Source organism: Meleagris gallopavo, chromosome 12, assembly GCF_000146605.3.
Source record: "Meleagris gallopavo isolate NT-WF06-2002-E0010 breed Aviagen turkey brand Nicholas breeding stock chromosome 12, Turkey_5.1, whole genome shotgun sequence".
NCBI lineage: Eukaryota > Metazoa > Chordata > Aves > Galliformes > Phasianidae > Meleagris > Meleagris gallopavo.
The window spans coordinates 7,761,679-7,779,234 of record NC_015022.2 but is presented as its reverse complement, the minus strand read 5'-3'; the positions used below and the strand labels follow the sequence as shown (position 1 = coordinate 7,779,234).

General features: G+C 40.0%; 1 protein-coding gene across 1 annotated transcript; it reads right to left on the bottom strand.

Annotated features, from left to right (window-relative positions):
* Positions 1-2,972: 2,972 nt before the first annotated feature.
* Positions 2,973-17,028, bottom strand: CHRNB4 (cholinergic receptor nicotinic beta 4 subunit). Its single transcript, XM_003209356.4, has 6 exons — positions 15,448-17,028; positions 11,031-11,176; positions 9,720-9,764; positions 9,485-9,594; positions 5,653-6,625; positions 2,973-3,741 (listed from the first exon to the last, which is right to left on the bottom strand). The coding sequence occupies exons 1-6, from the start codon at positions 15,500-15,502 to the stop codon at positions 3,601-3,603; spliced, it is 1,470 nt and encodes a 489-aa protein (XP_003209404.1). The 5' UTR covers positions 15,503-17,028; the 3' UTR covers positions 2,973-3,600.
* Between the last annotated feature and the right edge of the window lie 528 nt (positions 17,029-17,556).

Genomic DNA, 17,556 nt, shown 5'->3' with positions numbered 1-17,556 from the left:
TTTTTAGAGAGAGAGAGAGAGAGTAAACACAGGCATTTGGTCTTGTAGCTTAACCCTTTATGGATACGTTTCCTTGTCTTCCTTCTCATTTTGCCTTCATGCTTTCCATGAATGAGCAGCATTACAACTGGGATTTTTGTTTGTTTCTTTTTAGTCCCAGCTAGAAATGAGCTAAAGCATCAAAGGCCAAATATTCCCCAAAATTCAGTGTCTAAACCAGAAGAGTTTGGAAATGGCTGATCTCTAGAAGCAGTGAAGAGCCATTGTAGCCAGAAATACAGATATTTTGTTTATTTGCCAAATTGCTGAAATGTCCAGCTGTGTTTGAATGCACAGATATTTTGTCTCTAACATCACATGATGGAGCTCCTGGTAAATCAGCTCAGGTTTGTAGCAGGATTATTTTCTATGTCTGGGGAGAGTGATACGATAAGAACACGTCACCATGACTGCATTGCAGAACTACATAGAAGAAGGATTCTTATAGGCAAGGGAAAGTTCATCCACCTAAGAATATCTGCATTTTATCCACGTTGCCTTTGCTTTTTAAAAACCCCATGTCATGTCATGTCCCTACTTTGTGTGTTTCTCTGATAAGATTTGTTAAGATCAAATCATGACCAACTCATGTGATGAGAAAAAGATTATTCTCCCACTCTACTCTGCAGTATTGGTGCTTCTGCTATTAAAAGCTGTCTGTGCTGGTCTTCATTTGTTTTCGCTGTGGGAGTGCAGAGACAATCCCAGATACAGATGGCACACGTGTGGTGGTGCTGGCAGTGCTCCACATTCTGAGGGCACGCAGGATGTTGTGTTCAAGGCTTTTGTAATGGAAGGGAATGGAGATGGTGTCACCAGAGCCTTTTCCTCACTAGAAGGGAAGCAAAGGTTGGTTGAGTGCTTTCACTGAAACAGTTTAGCAGAATGACCATGTTCTTTTTTTTTTAATGGAAAACATTGCTGTAAAAACCTTGTTTGATGAACTCGAACCTTGTATTTGTGTTGGTCTGTAGTCTGACATTTTTAGTGCTTCCATTTCTCTGGAAGATTTATATTTTTGAAATTTTGTCAAGAAATCAAAATGGAAAACCCTGTGATTGTCTGACAAGATAAGCTGGGATGGCTTTACATAGGTGGAGCTGCTGAGAGGCAAATGTAGCATTTCTGAGTTCCAAACTGCGATTTTATGAGGATAAAATTCTTCAAAACTTTTACGACTTGGGTGAAATTTTCCATTCTGAAGTTTTCTGTAGATCAAAGTACTTCTGACAAGTTTACAAAAATACAATCATTTCTCCGAAGCACAACAGGGAAAAGTATATTGCCTTACTCATGATTGAAGAGGTGTCAGGTGGCTCTGGTATAAGGAAAGCACCAGAGCTCACCATATCCTGAATGAGGAGCCCTAGCTCCTAAGGGATGCTCCTGGGGGCAGGGCTGTGCCTTTTGAGAGCCCTTTCTGTGTTTGTCAGGTCAGAGGCCTCCATTTGCTTGAGCTCTGTGGTGGCTGCCTGCTGAGATGCCAAATCATTTCTGAAACTTTTGTCTTTGCAAGAGAGAATTTGTCTGAAGGAGCAGTTATGGAGCCAGTTGTCAGTTGTGGCTACTTGTGAAGAGTAAGACTGACCGTGAGGCAGAAATTCTGGGGGCCTCAATTCAATTCCATTCAGGCAGCATCAAATGGAGAAGTGGAAAAGATGGGACTGGGGAGAGGGGTAATGACTGGTAGGAGACTGATGGCTGAGGGTGCAACAGAGACAGAAGTGCTGTTGTGGGGAGAGGAGCACAGAAAAGGCTCTGTGCTTCAGGCAGGCCCAGCAGCAGTTTGCTGGGTGGACTGCAGTGTTTGAGGCTGACTCACTGATTCCACCTTTACACTGCACAGCACCGGCAGCTGCTCTGGCTTCCCTCTGGCTTCTCTGTAAGCAGAAAGGAACTACCTAGCAGCTGGGGCATTGTGTGCACATGTGCTTATGATATCCTATGCCATGGCAGCTGCTTGCAGATAACCTAACACAGAGGAGTCTCCTGAGATGGGCAAAGTGCTCCTCCATTCCCTTGGGTTGCCTCTCATCTCACAGCCGGTTTCTGTTGCTGCAGCAAAACAGCTGTGCTATTTAGGTTTAAGATTAGACATTTGAGGTGAGAGAAGCAGATTTAACCCTTTTGACTCCACACCTTCATCCAGGCCCCATGGGGTATGTCCAGAGCAGTTAATGTCTGGGAGAGGACAAGAGCATTGCCACCCTTAGGGAGAGGTGGGGAGGGAACGCATAGATCAGCAAAGGTCCTGGAATTTCTGTGAGCAATTAGGAAAGTTTCTGTGGCATGTGTATATCTGTGTCATTATGTGTAGCAGTAATCAAGGTAGGGACATCACTAAGTTCTAATGAAAGCAGATCAGGCTAGAGGTGTCTCCAGAAGCAGCCTGCTGAAGAAGACCGCTTTAAGTGTCTGCTAATCCTCCCCCAGAACAGGTGAGCCAGATCCCCTGCACAAGTAGTGAACTTCAAATTTGTACACTAGTCATTAGTTGTACCTGTCAGTGCTTGTAACTTAGGTGTGTGTCCTGATAACACCTGTAGGAGAAGCTGAGGTTGGTTTAGCTTGAAGAATATCAAGACTGTGCTTCTCTTTGTGGAGGTTAAGAGGTAGGCTGAAACAGTGTTTGGTGGGATTGTCCTGTGGCAGGATGCTCAGGCCCTCATCCGTTCTTTGTCAAGACTACCCGTGTTGTGTACTTTTATAGCAGATACATGTTTGTTTAGGATGGTATTTAAACCTGCTTTAACATCTCCTCAGCAAAACATGCAGGTTTGTTCTCAGGTGTCTTAGCCACCTTTCACAGCTGGTTTGTCCCCAGGATGCTTTCTTCTACTTTTAGCCTTAGATTCATGAAGGTGTATGTGAATGCCACTTATATGAGCTGTTAAAAGTTGTAGGAACATTTCAGGACTATATATAAAGGAGAATTTTTGCATTTTATTTACATTTTGTCACTGAACAGAGCATATAAATGTTAATATTACATATTAATTTGGCCCCTGTTGATTAACCTACTAGCAGGGACAGCACAATGAGAAACCAGAAATATGGCTCTGTTTCTCAGTTCAGTCTTAAATATCACAATCAACACAGCTAAACAATGATCCCACCCACCAACCTCTGTATAAATCAGACACAAATCATTTTGATGCATTTGAGGAAATAAATGCCTTCTTTGTAGTAAGGAAACTGCAGTGTTCTAAGGAAAGAAAATGGCTTTCCTGAGGCAATGTATATAAAATACCCTTTTAATAAATAATCCTTGTGAGCCAAGCTGGCATATTATACAGGAAATGTCTTTCTTTAATATTCTGGCTTCAGAGAGTTGAAAAAAGAGCCATGAGATCACCAGAAGTACTGAACTCATTGGGAAAAATGATTTCTTTTTTTTTAATATATTTTTTCCTATCAAAATAATGTTGCTGCTTTCCACGTCCCTACCATAAATCCGATGGGAGAGCAACTCTTCTGACATCTCTCTGGATTTAGCAGAGGGAAGCTGAGAGCATGATGAGACCCAGCATCTGTGTGGGCATTGACAGTTTGAGATAAGAGCTAAGGGTTCGTGGCAGCAATGTGGTTTTGAAAGAGCGGCTGCAGAAATAATCCAACAGTCCCCAGAACACAAACAAGGACAAATATCCAGAGAAACAGCCTGTCCACTACCATGGCAACATACTTCCAGTCTTCAATGACCTGGAAAAAAAAGCCAGTTAAAGATATTAGCAATTTGTCATGTTATTTTGCTCTTCCTCTTGCTGATGCAGTCTTTGTTTATGAAAGTAAAAGGAAACAAACCTCAAGGTCTAGGGAACAAAATTACTTTAGACTTGGGAAGGAATTTTTCTCCTGCTACCATTCCCAGCAGTGGAGAAAAATATACTGTAAATATTTCTTAGCTGCCTTTGATGTGTGAGGTGCAGGGCATGGCTGCCTGGTGTTCCGGAAGGACCTACGGTGTAATCCAATTAAGGACTTTTTTTCTTTAATTTCAATTTGCAGATGCTATTAATCTCTTTGGACAAAGAGAGAGAGTAATTACTGCCGTTAAACAAGGTTAGCCTCTGACTTTTCTTACCAGCAGTCTTCTTAATCAAGGGATTTAATGAATATTAATACTGTTGCTTTTATTAAAATCCCCTCGGCCTTACTTGTGTTGTGTGTGAAACAGATAAAATAAGGTAGTCTTGGATTCTGTTCTCAAACTGAAGTGACTTTCTGGCTTTCATTGCAAAGGATGAATATATCAATCTTCGTTTGCATCTCAAGAATGATTATTTTTCCTCTGTCATTGATTCTCATTAAATGTGGGACATTGTCACCTCAGTGACTTCACCATTTATCTTGTCTCTTAGATTAGAACATGACAAATTTTTCCTTCAGCACACACTTCTAATTCCCACTGCTGCTAATGGAAATTTTGCACTTCTGAAATGAGGCTGTAGTAAATGCACACTAACAGTTATCAGGCCGTGATCACGAAGGAAGATAGCAGAAATTAAGGTTACGAATCCATAAAACAGTAATATATGGTATCAGAGGACCCTGTGTGAAAAGCATTCTATTCATTTTTAATGTATGAAATACCCTTGGAAGTTGCTTTTAGTCTCAGTTGGATCTTTTAAAATGCAACATATTCTTACAAGGATTTCTGAGCTATTAGAAAACTTTTTGCCTGCTCTGTGAAGTGTGCTTCTTTTCAGTCAGCTTCAATGCGGGTAGGTCGTGTTGAATGTTAGCATCTTATCTTCATTTATATTGACAGTAATTTCAGTTAATAGAAAACATGAACTACTCAGCAGCATGTTCCTCAAGGGACTTCTGCAGTATCAGAAGCCAGGCTTCATTTAGTCTGCTTGGCAGGAATGAAGAACTTACAGTCCTACTGGGATCCAGGACTGAGCAGGATGACAGAGGGGATGCTTGGCAATTTTCCTTAACTGTGATCTAAACAAAACTCTGAACCACCTGAGTATTTCTGAGCATTATCTGTGGTGTGTTTGCACCAGCTGTAATGTGCTGGCTAGTAGCTCGGGAAGGACATGTGAACAGGACAGCAGCAGCACTGCTTGCTTCTGTCCTGAATCCTGTCCTTCTCATAGCCAATAACAAGTGTGATTTAACTCAAATGGAAGAAGTATCAGTTCTGCTGGCATTGGAATTTTGATTCTACCCATCATGTTTGCTGTAGCAGAGCAACTTAAATAGCAGCTCATCTCGCTGAATTAGAGACAGAGATCTTCAGGTGTTCACAGAGGTTGAGCTGCAGGTACACTGGTTAACATGAGCTGATGTGTTACAGTCTGTCTGAATATGATGGGGAAAAATATTTTCAGATAGAGTTCTCTCTGACCTGGCAATCAGCATTACTGTTTTCCCTGCCAAACACTACTTGAAGGTGACAAGACAGCTTTTTCAAGGGTGTTTCCTGACTTGCTGATCAGCGTTCTCTTTTTGTGTGGTCATAGTGATTTACCAAATTAATATTCATTAAGTTTTTTTTAACCCTTCGCTAGAATATCTTTAAAGCCTTCAAGGTAACAAATCTCCTTCCTGAAAGAAAGCATGCTACAGAGGAGGACAAGAGAAGTTTGGAGATTTACTTACACTCTGGTCGTTGTCATCACTTTTCATGTGCTCTGCTATAAAGCTGACTCCATCAATTGCTTCTTGGACTTCAGGAGAAAATTTTGTGCCTGTTCTTAACCTAAAATCTCGATGGCTGCTGACATTGTCAAGAGTGTCAGTGATTTTCATGTCGTACTTCTTTGCAGAGGCTGTGTTCACAAAGTAAGTAGAGTTCTTGTAGAAGTCAGCTTGGTCCATGCAAAGATTCTCTGCTCTTGTCTTCTTGCAGTTGCATGGCTTTTGCCGTGGAGAATTATTTTCTGGACGCTTCATGAACAGATAGGCTGGGAGTCTTTCAAGGAAAACCAGCTTTACCCACGGAGGCATGGTGTGAGTACTTGGAGATCTGTGGTGGACATTGAGTACGCAGACACTAGTAACTATCGAGAAGGTCACCAGTACCATTGTAAACATGAGATACTTCCCAATCAGTGGAACATCTAGAGATGTTGGAGGAACAATTTTGGAGATCAGCAATAAGAACACGGTCAAAGCAAGCAACACAGATATGCATAAGGTCATTTTTTCGCCACAGTCTGAAGGCAAGTAGAACACCAGGATGGCTAAGGATGTAATTAGCACACAAGGAATTATAAGATTGATGGTATAAAAAAGAGGTTTCCTTTTAATAATGAAGTCATATGTCACATCAACATAATTGGGATCCAAAGGATTTACAGTTCTTCTTCCTGGGAGTGCTACAATGTCCCATTCTCCACTTGGTGTAAAGTCATCCATGCTTGCCATGGAAGTTTTCAGTACCATATCAATTTCTGTATGATCATACGTCCAAGACCGGAACTTTAAGGTGCAGTTTTGTTGATCAAATGGGAAATGCTTAACCTCAATCTTGCAGGCACTCTTGTAAATTGCTGGAGGCAACCAGCGAATGCTTCCATTATTCTGTACAATTGCATTTGTGTATAGTGAAACTTCATATGTACCATCCGCACTAGTGAAAGAAACAGGGCAGAAACAGGAGAGAAGACCAGCAAACATTAAGAGGAAAAGTTCAAGACAGAAAAACTTCACCATTCTTTGTCTTGTGGGCCTCAGCTGCTAGAGTTGAAGGTTGGTAAGATTTCAGTATTGAATTCTACATTGTAGGCAGCTATATAATTTGACAGGGAGATTAATGTATGCATTTCTCCCAGGCAGAGAACTGATATTTTGTCCAGTAGTTACAGTAAACAATTTTTATAAAATGATGATTAAATTAAAAAATGCGCACATTTTATCCAAAGAACTCGAAGTATGTTTAAATATTTCTTAAAGTAATTAAGGCTTATAGCATCTTTGAAAGCTGGGTAAAAACGGGATCGTTCAGCATGAAAATGGAGGTACCTTTGATTAGGAACACAGCCACAGCCAGGAGCACACAGCAACACTCCCAAATGACTTAGACAAGGAAATAGGGATGAGCAGTGTTAGCTGGAAATGCAGGGAGGGTGCAGGCAGAGAAAATGTAATTATGTGGTTTATAATTTATCACATCATTCCAGTTAATGTTTGCGTGTTACAAAACCAGGACGGACAAGCCACGGAGTTCTTAATGCCCACAAATGATCTTGGCTTTGTATCTCCTCTGAATGCTGCACTTCCCCAGGAGAGTCTCGTGTGTTATGATGGGTCTTTTAGTTCAGGGAGAAGATCACTGTCAGTCAGCATTCAGAGTGGTTTCCTGTCCAGTATTTCTGGGCAATTAACGTGGGGTTTTTTAACCTGCAAAGTGTCCCGAGGCAGTAATTCAAAGTGGTCAGTTGCTGAGAAATATTCTTGAAATCTAATGTTTCTAAGCATGTTCAATGCATTTTTCCAGATGTGCTATGCAACAAACTCAACCAGTCTTACTACCAAAGGAAATTGTTACAGCAGGGAGGAGCAGCTGTCAGTGACTCTTTCTTGACCACTGAGGAAACACAACTGCTTTTATTGACACTGGGTTAGCACTGTTAGACTGCAAAAATGAGTCTAGACTAGATACATCCCATCTCTTTTCGATAAACAAATACAGTTGTAAAGAAATGTGTGTAACCTAGAGATAATACGTAAATAAATGTATATAATGTAGAGACAACACGTTGAGTGTAAAAAATAAAAGAGAAAAATCAAAGCATAAACCAGTGAATATCAACTGACTGTGATTAACAAGTACCCTTTTACTGCAATGGGACATTTGCTCCTTAAAAGTTAATTAAAAATGTCATTAAAATAGAGCTGTTTTGGTGCTAAGGCTGATTTTTCCAAGCAAGGAATTTATACAAGCATCCAAAGCTTGGCACCTGTGTTGCTGCTCTCCAGATCAGTTACGTTTGGCTGTGCAAAGGCTTCCTGCTGCTGGTGGGAGCCTCGTAGCTGGTTCAGTAGGCAGTGGACCAACCAGATGCTGAAGCAAATGGCAACAGTGCTAGGAGTCTTTAGTTTTCTGCCATTCTGTGTTTTTTTTGTTGTTGTTTGTTTTGGTATTATTTGTTTGCTTTTAGTAAATAAATGATATCTCTCTGGCATACTCTGTCTCCCTGAATTAGTTAATAGCTTAGCCATATGACATAGTGGGTAGACTTCTGGGCTGCCCTTGGCTTTGAGGCTGATGCCTATGAAACATTGCTTCTGCAGGAGAAAGTTGTAGAAAGGAGCTGGTCCTTTATCTAAGGGTTTAATTTGAATCTTTGTTCTGCTGTAAAAGGTTTGATATGGGGATGCTTTAGCTTGTTTCCATGCGTTTAGGATGCTTTCAAAAAGTTCCTTGCCCCTGCAATCCATTAAGCATTACCATTTGGGGAATAAGGGAGAAAGAAGCCAGAGGGCAGTGTCACAATTTAGCAGAACAAGATTTGACCAGGCAGAATACATCCTAATCCACTGGCTGAATTATTCTGTGACTAACGCAGTAGTTTTTAGTATTTAAATATTTCTCTAAGCCCATCTCCAGCAGTAGGATTCCAGGGACTTAATTCAGATATATATAAACTTCCTACGTTTCCCATCTGTACATGTTAGTAAACCATTATGTATTCTTGAATTCACTGGTTTTCAAAGTATCATGAAATTGCATTATACATTTCAGTTACTGTGTGTTTTTGCTTGTTGTTTGTTTTTCTTAAAGACTTGATATCATTTACTTCAGGGATCTGCTAGAGACTTAAACCAAACAGACATAAAAATTGACAGTTATTTGTTTGTGGAAAGCCAGTATTGGACTATTCTGCTACCAAGCTTTTCTTTTTCTTAGTGCTGTGAAGCAACAGGGTCAAATGTTGACAGATTCATGATATGAATCGATTTTTGAATCGATTTTTGAATGCTTTATGAAAATAGAACATAATCTGGTTTTGAAAATGAATGTTAACTGGCAGAATTCTGATGCCTGTGACTTTGTAATAGGTTTATGTCCTGGAGTCTGTGTTAAAGGACAGAAGAAGTAGTAGAGGCAAAAATGCAGCTGAGTGCCTAAGGTATTGGATAGAAATGTCTTTTTGGAAATGTGGTCGGTGTGCAGCTGTGCTTGTACCTATAGCTCATGCTTGACATATAATCTAATCTGATAAAGACTTGTGTCTCAGCTGTAAGCTGAGATGTTCTGGTGTTGTAACAACCCGTGCTGCAGACATGGCCCAGGTCTGCTGGAATGTCTAAGACTTTGTTTTGCTGAAATCTTTAAGGCCAATACCTCTGTCAGATATACTTGATACCAGCTATAATTTAGCTTTGGAATTTTATAGGACCTATTTCATTGGTTCCGATGCTTTTTTCTTGATACACGATTATGATTTTGTTTGCTGTCTGCATAAACTATGGATGTTTTACTTACTTATTGTAAAGCACAATGTCTGGCAGCCAGATATGTTTTGCAGGTATTCTCAGCATATTTATTCCTTCGTAGTCAGAAGGCTTCCAAGCCAAACGATAATCAATCCACTCCTAAGAGAGGAATTGTACAGTTGTGATGCGAGTATCCAGACCAGACAAACAAAACAATCACTATGATGGAGAGAAAGCAGTTGCGTTTGTGGATTGCAAGAGCATGCTTCCGTGGGTTTTCTTACCTGGTTTAACCAGACATTTGTAGTCATGATCTGCTCTCGTTCATTCTGCAGGGAAAGACAATGAGAAAAGTTGTTCAGTATTATTGCAGCAGTATACTGCCAATATATAGTCACTCTCCATGTATATGGCTCCAAGTGGCTTTTGACAAAAACAGTTGTGACTGGTATGAATGTTGTTACTTGGGAACAATTTCTCCCCACAAGCTGATTCTTTTTTTTTTTTTTTCCTGAGGATTTGATTTGAAACAGAAGGCACACTTTGGCCACCAGGAGCCCAATAATTTGTGTAAAGTTTATGTAAGGTTTGTCATGAAAGCTCTGGGCTGGCAGGCTCTGCTTCATGGAACTGGTAGAAGTTTATCTGCAGCAGATCTGTGCATCTGGGGTTCTACTGAATGAACAAGATCAGAGAATTGGAGAGATTTCTATAGAGAAAGAAAATACTTTCTTGCTGCTGAAGATGCTTGATATTCTTAGAACCCATAATATCATTTATTTTGCCTTCTGCCTGAAGAGTGAAGGCACAGGGAGACAGGGACTGAACTGCATCATTCTTGATCCCTGCCCGTGCAGAGAACCAACTGTCTGTATCCTTTTTCACCCAGGGAAAGAGCAGCAGAGCTGAAAGTCCCAATTCATGAAATCATTCCCACTTATGTGCTAGGTTTTATTCACGCTGCTGTTAATGGCTAAACCTGTCTTGGCATCAACAATCCTTGGAAGGACTGTTAAACACATGTTAAGTTGGAGTAAAAAATATCTTTCAGACCCTTTGAAGTCAATTTTATTGAAGGTGGGGAGTTTCTTACATGAGGATTGATTTAATGGTTTATGATTGATATTTAATGGTTGATTTAAGCTATTCCTGGCAGAACTAGCATGTCTTTCTCTTGGCAACATTTCACTGTGCTTTGCTGATATCCTGTGGGATCTTAAGCTGTCTTCTTGCTTGTTTTCATACCAGTAAACCACATTTTGCATTTTGCAATGCAAAAGATGGCTTAGTATTACATACACAGTACAGAATAGATCCTGACCTAGTGTAACTTATGTCAGCTGCACTGAGATAATAGAATGATTTTGATTTTTGATCAGTGGGATTTTATTGAAGATCTGGCTGCTATCCTTATTGCTTAGGCATAGACTGATCTTCCTGTTGTAGATGGAAAACCAGTAAATTGCACGTATGGGTCTTGCCTACTAAATATTATGTAAATTATAAATAATAGGGATAGATAACAACAGTCTGACTTTTATTTAGTATGTAGCGGATAGTAATGAATTAAAAGGAACAGCTTAATTTGAGCTTACCACACTGATGAGCTGTGCCAGGGAAACCTGCAGTTCTATAGATACCAACTGGGATGAGTTGACAGCTGGGCGAATTAACTTGTTGTACCTGTCAGGACTCAGTAGGTGGTTCATTAGCTTTTCCTCAGCATCTGCTGCAGTGCTTCCTGTAAGACATCAGATAAGGGGTTACAGAAGGGACACCAAGGGCCAAGCTGTGGGGATCACAGAATTCCTGTGCATCACATCATTTTCATGAAATAATGAGGGCCTTTGATCTTCTAATGATTGTTGTAGGCTTGCATGAACAGAAGGAATGGTGCTTGCACCAACATCCTGCTGAAGTGGGCTGTCTGTCACAGAGCACGGATTAAAGCAGGTAAATCAGGGTGCCGTGGGTTTCTTTCTACAGTATGAGGTGAAGCTCAGATTGACAAGTACTTTTGGGAACTCAGTTGCAAAGTGGAAGCAAACCCACGCTCTTATCAGCAGAGAAAGAATGTTTCAAAGATCTCAGGGAAGGAAGTCTGGGTGTGACTTCTCTCTTCACTGTCTTAGGAGGCAGAAAAATGATTGCAGTCGCACTTAGAAACTGAAAGAGCAATCAATGTGGGTGAGCTGCAGAAGTCATAGTGATAGCATGCTATCACTAACATGCAATGATAGCCTGCAATGTTTCTGTTTCAGAATGATTTTCTATGAAAATTAGAAGTGCTTATCTAACCCCTACTTCATGTGGGGAAAAAAAACCTGATTTGATTTGGACTAGCAGAGATATTTCAAATTTAGTTTGGTAACTGCAAAATACAGGATCAGCAAGCTGCTGTCAAACAAGCCTGAACATTCTGCATGGAGCACAATGACTTATGGCACAACTCCAGAGGTAAATGCATCTGTTCCATGTTCTTACTTGTGCTTTTTGATGACACTTTTCAAACCTCTGTTGGCCACATAATAATAGTGATGCCTAAGGTCCTGGTGACATCCTGCTGACTGTATGGACCCCTTGCATGGGAGCAGTTCTGGGTATGTAGAGTAATTCTGTGTTGTGTGATACACTTGACAGGGACACGCGTGCTTTTGAAAACAGATTCTAGTCCAGAGAATGGATTGATTCTTCAATAGGAAAGGGTACTGAGCTACCCCAGAAAGTGCAGAAATGAGAATAGTGTCTCTGCAGCATATTTGCTTAATTGCTTTCCTGAGTGGTTCCACTCAGTAAAACACCACATACAAGTGTTTTAAATTTATTGTGCTTTTTATGCTGTAGCATATCCATGAGATCCAGAGAAAGGCAGATGTCGGAAGACCAGAATGATGTACGTAAGCAGCCAAGGTCTGTGTGCGTTTTGGTGTCTAGTTTCCATGTGAACTGGGCTCCAGGCTACTGGAGGGAGACAGATCTCTCTTGAAATTTGGTACTTCTGAATTCCACTCAGATTAATAAATACTGTAAGAACTTCTTGTTTATGATCCAGTAAGCAAGTAGAGAGACATGGAAGAGAGCTTTGTCAAACAGATCTTTCATTTTTCTACGAGCAGCTTTTTCACTCAAGCTCTGGGGAAAGGAAGAGATACTCACCAGGCTCATTTTAATTCTGTTAAAACCAGTATGTGCTATGGCACAGACATTTGTGCCACACATGCTTAACCATAACAATGTCCTTCAGAGTAGGCTTCTCAAGCACATCTCAAGCCATCTTGGAGAATACCAGTGTTGTGTTGGTTTGTTTTCTGATTCACACTTGCTTTGCACTTCTTTCCAAGTCATTATAAAAGCCCTTGTACTATGTCATATTTTAATATTATGTTCATTCTCAGTGTAAGCCCCCCTAATCAAAGGCTTATCAAGCTAGAGCTATGCTGATCCTTGCTAAGCTTCAGATTCTGTTGTTTTTTTTTTCCTTCTGTTTTGCAATCAAGATGGAGCTAAACTTGATACTGTGTAGAAAGTGGGACTGCACCCCAAGAATGGATCATTTTGTGTTTAGAAGGATAGCTGAAAAGCCTTGTGGGAACTAGAGAGAGTCTTGGTTAGTTATTTTTATTGTTTTGTTTTCAACAAAAATCCTGTTGCTACATATGTAAGTGATATAAGCAGGCTGCTGTAGTTCAAATATAAGTAGATTGTCATTTGGTTTGTTTCATACAGTGCTGAGTGCTGCTAGCAAAGAGTGAATTCTTGTTTGAATTGTTTTCACTGTCAATAAACTGTGCAGATGAATAATTGCCACGACATATTATAAAAATGGTTTGTTAAATAATGAATCCCTTTGAGAAACTCCTCTCTGTTTTAGGGAAGGGGCTCCCACAGCGAAGGATTATTCTGTTCAAAACCGCCACCTCATCCCAGCCTTTCAATAATAATAATTAATCATCAAGAATAAATATCAAAAATTTCAATTAGATGCTTACAACCAATACCACTAGATGTCAGCAATGCACTGCTTTAAAGGTTGCTAGGTCCAATCTCCTGTAAGTAAACTATAAAAACGAATGGTTCTAAAATCATTTTTATCATCTATTTTCCATTACCAATATTACTGTAACCAGATGTCACCTAATGAAAACAAAATTACCGGTCATTCAAGTTTGTCCTTTGTGCATTTCATGATGTTCATGACTGCACTGGAATACGTATGTTTTTCCCCTCAGAGTTGGAAAAAATGCAAGTGCTCTTTTTTCTGCTCGCTAATTCTTGTTTTGTTTTGTTTTTCAAAGTAGCAGTCATCAACAGAAATGTTACGGGGAGTAAAATGATGCTTTTGGACAGATGATCTTAGCAAGAATGATGAAGCAGCCTTCATCTGGGGGTAGACTGTATTTGTGTACTGGAAGCTGTAATTGGGGAAAAGTACCGGAGTGGATCCTGAGCTAAAGAAATTGTAGCCTCACTGAACATGCTGCACATCTGTTCCGTGTCAAGGAGAGCAATTGCCTGTAGCTTGCAGTCCAGATTCTGCAGTAAGTTTGTATTCTCTGTGGGAGTTATGACCATTAAATAAATTGCTGCAGGATGCTTCTAGTTTCACAATAGAAGAAACAAAAACAGATTTGATTCTTTACCCAGTGTAATTTTTCCCATTTACATGGTCTAATTTATATATAAAAAATGAAATATCTCTTCAGGCTGTCCTTCATTGCTTATTTCAGAGTGGCATTACAAAAGTGTTAGGTGTGAATAGAACAGAATATGGAGCAATGTTGACAGATACAGGCATGTGCACAGTTATCACTGTCTAAATGGTAACATTTAAGATAAGGAATGTTTCCCCATATCGCTGACCAGACATTTTAATAACTGTTGAAATAATATTTGCTTAGAAATAATACCTTGTACAACATATTGTCTTTTTTGTTCTCTCCTCCATCACATATGATTTATGTCAACAGTGGTGACATACCAAATTCCCATCTGTAATTAGGAAATAGCAAGTGGGATGCAGCAACAAGATAACATTTATCTTCTCCGAAATCACTTAATGATGTTGTTACTTCTCAGTGGACTCGAGTAAAAAGGTTAATATAGTGTCTTACAGTAATGTGCACTAATTTGGAATGCTTATTGTTCCAATGGAAGTAGCAGTGAATTTATTTTATTGTAAAGACTATTTCAATTTTCCTACTGCAATTAATGGGAATAAAAAGGAAATGCTAATGAGTTTAAACATATGTAATCTAAGGTAGGCCCTCACTCTGCTTCCATAGCAGATGTCTACAAAAGTTGCCTTTCAGTGACTGAAGAAGGAAAAACATGTGAATAGGTAAATACGAGAAAGATGTGATTTTGTCCTAATTCAGTTTCAGTTTCGCTCCAGACACTTCAGTGGAGTCGCCCTGTGGAAGATGCTCCCGTGGTAAATGTTCTGTGCTGCTACTGAGCTGTGCGTGTTGGCTTAAACAAATGCAAGAAAAGCTGATGGGCTAAAAAAAACTGGTCTTAATAGACATTTACATTTTTTAACATGCATTTATATATTACAACTTGATTTAATCACTAGTTACATACAAATCAAACGATTAGGAAGTAAGAACTTAGCAAATATATGAACTTGGGTCAATAATTGTAGAGAAGATCTGTCTCATGGCTTATGTCTTAGTTCCATTTTTATTTTTTCACTGTCACTACTTGCTTTTCCAGACACAGATGATCGTGGAAGAATCAAAAGGAGCATTCTTTAGTGATTATCACTGTAATTTCCTACTACTCTGTCATTTTATCTCCAACTTACAGTCTGTACATATCCATAATAGTGGATTTGCTGCTACCTAATGAGCCAGAAACAACACTAAAACAATATATTTCATGCATCTTCTTAAAGTCTGCAAGCTACTGAAGTGGTAGAAACGGTTTGAGAGCTTATATCACTGTCCTACCTCCCAGCCACAAAAGCTATCACTGCTCTGCAAACTGTATCTGAAAGAAAAGATCACTTACCGTTGAAATAGAAGGAGCCCACTACAAAGAGAAAGAGAGTGTACGTATTCCTCATGGCAGTAACAGGAAGAGGTGGTTACTGCTCTTCAATTAAGACAGCTGGCAGTAGGCTCTGTTGTCAGGTTTGCACAAGCAAGAGATGTAAAAGCAATCCTGAATCTTGGAGGTATTAAATCCCTGGAAAGAGACAGACAGTAGGACCTGGCAGAAGCATTCTGCAAAGTGGAGTTTTCATAAGCATTGTGGTCCCTCCCCCTTTGCAGCTGTTTAAAGAGCTTTGTGTAGAGGAAAAGCACATAAGAAGAGAGAACATAATGTGATAATGTTGAATGAGAGGAAATGAAAGAGCAAGCTAAGGAACATGATCCGCAGAACAAAACTGCTTAATTTGTGCTACTAGATAACATTTGGAAGGCTTTCTGGTTAATAAATGCAGGAGTTGGGAACAGCAGCGTGAGAAGAGCTGGATATAACTTTGTGCTGTAGGACCTGTTAGTAAAAGTCACGTGAATAAATTACAGACCTAGCAGAGGTCATCTTCTACGTCAAGAGAAAAGCTCAATTGCCTGATTACAACACTCTAAGACCCACACGTATGATCCTATGAACTCCAAAAGGCTTTTTGGGAGCTGCAGAAGAGAGAGGGGGAATTTGTTGTCTGTAGCATTTGGCTGGATTTCATAAGAAAATAAATGCAGCCTGCTGATAAATGGCTGTAGCCATGAAGATTCTCCAAAGGAATGATAGGGAAATTCTGTGGAAGTTGTCATTTACAGCTGAGGAGTTCAGCAGAGTGTACAGTATTGGGTGCTTTGAAACTTGCCATGGAAATACACGTGGAAGGAAGGAGAAAAAAGAACTTACCTGTCCTTTGCAAGCACCGTAGGACAGACTGAAGCTTCTTCATAGAAAACAGATGTTAATCCTGTAATTACTATTTTATGTACTGAGATTCCTCTCTGTTTAAGCTGATCGCAGGATGCAGTTTGCTCTCATCCCACCTCCCAGCAGTCAGACTCCCAGTGGAGACATTCCTGATTTACCAGCATAACCTCTGTATGCACTAGGCACTTAATCTTTATTTCTGCATATAGCACAGTTGCTGCGGAACTGCAGCTTTTTGGAGAAGGTCAGCTGCTGCTGTTTTAAGGCAAACTCTCAGTGTTGCTTTGAGCAATTATTTACCTTCCCCTAGGCACTTTAGCCACCTTTTTTCCACTAAATAGGCCAGTATGTTCTTTTGCTGTCTTTAAAGGAGCTACTATGAGCCTTACTCAATTCGTTGTTGTTGTAATTGTGTTATCTACAACTATGTTGCATCCCTGACCAGTTCATCAGTTGTTTTGGGCTCATTTCTGTAGGTGGGGAGGATGAGTTCAGTGCGAAGAGTAAAAAAGCACTCACAGCATGGATTTCTACTTCTTTAAAACAAGGTGGTTTGAGTCAGTTTTGATGAAGTATCTTGAACTGTTGCCTTCCCTTACTCTGAAAACTCAGGTTATTTTAGCTATACCACGTCCTCTACTGAGACTTCTCAGTAGTTCTTCAAAAAACTTGCAACCTTCTATCATGAGAGGTATGATTTGTTCCTTCTCACCTTTGTCACTCTCCTTTAATGTAGCACCCTCAGTTGTAATTTCCCAAACTTTACAGGGTCATTTTAACTATTATTTAAAAAAATAACGGCCTTTGATTTCTTCTAACTACTAACTACAGCTTGCTGTTGCCTCTTCACTAACCGTATGAACATAAATGTGCCACTGCTGCTCACCTTAAAGATTAGGTTCAGCCTGGTATCAGAGATCCCCTGTGCTAGCTCCTGCATGTTACTGCAGGTCTTTTTTTGTGCTTCTACTAGTGCCTTTTCTCTCTTATTCACTTTGTGTTAGCTGGAGTTGGCCTACATGTGAGGTTAGAATTCTTCCTTCAGATTAGTGTGGGAACTGACTGGGGATGAGAACAAACAGAACAGTCACTGTAAGGACAGTGCTTGGATGAAAAACGCCAGCGGAATCCGAGTAACTGCATGTAAATGGACTAACTGTGGTAAAAATCTAAGCTGGAAAAAAGCAGAGGAGAAATGAAGCACATGTAGAAATTGAGCTTTCC

Coding starts and splice junctions, on each gene's coding strand:
- CHRNB4 (XM_003209356.4), bottom strand. CDS start 15,502: ATGAGGAATACGTACACTCTCTTTCTCTTTGTAGTGGGCTCCTTCTAT. Junction 9,765..11,030: donor TGGCACAGCTCATCAGTGTG/GTAAGCTCAAAT, acceptor CTTTCCCTGCAG/AATGAACGAGAGCAGATCAT. Junction 6,626..9,484: donor GACATTGTGCTTTACAATAA/GTAAGTAAAACA, acceptor TTCTTTCACTAG/TGCGGATGGTACATATGAAG.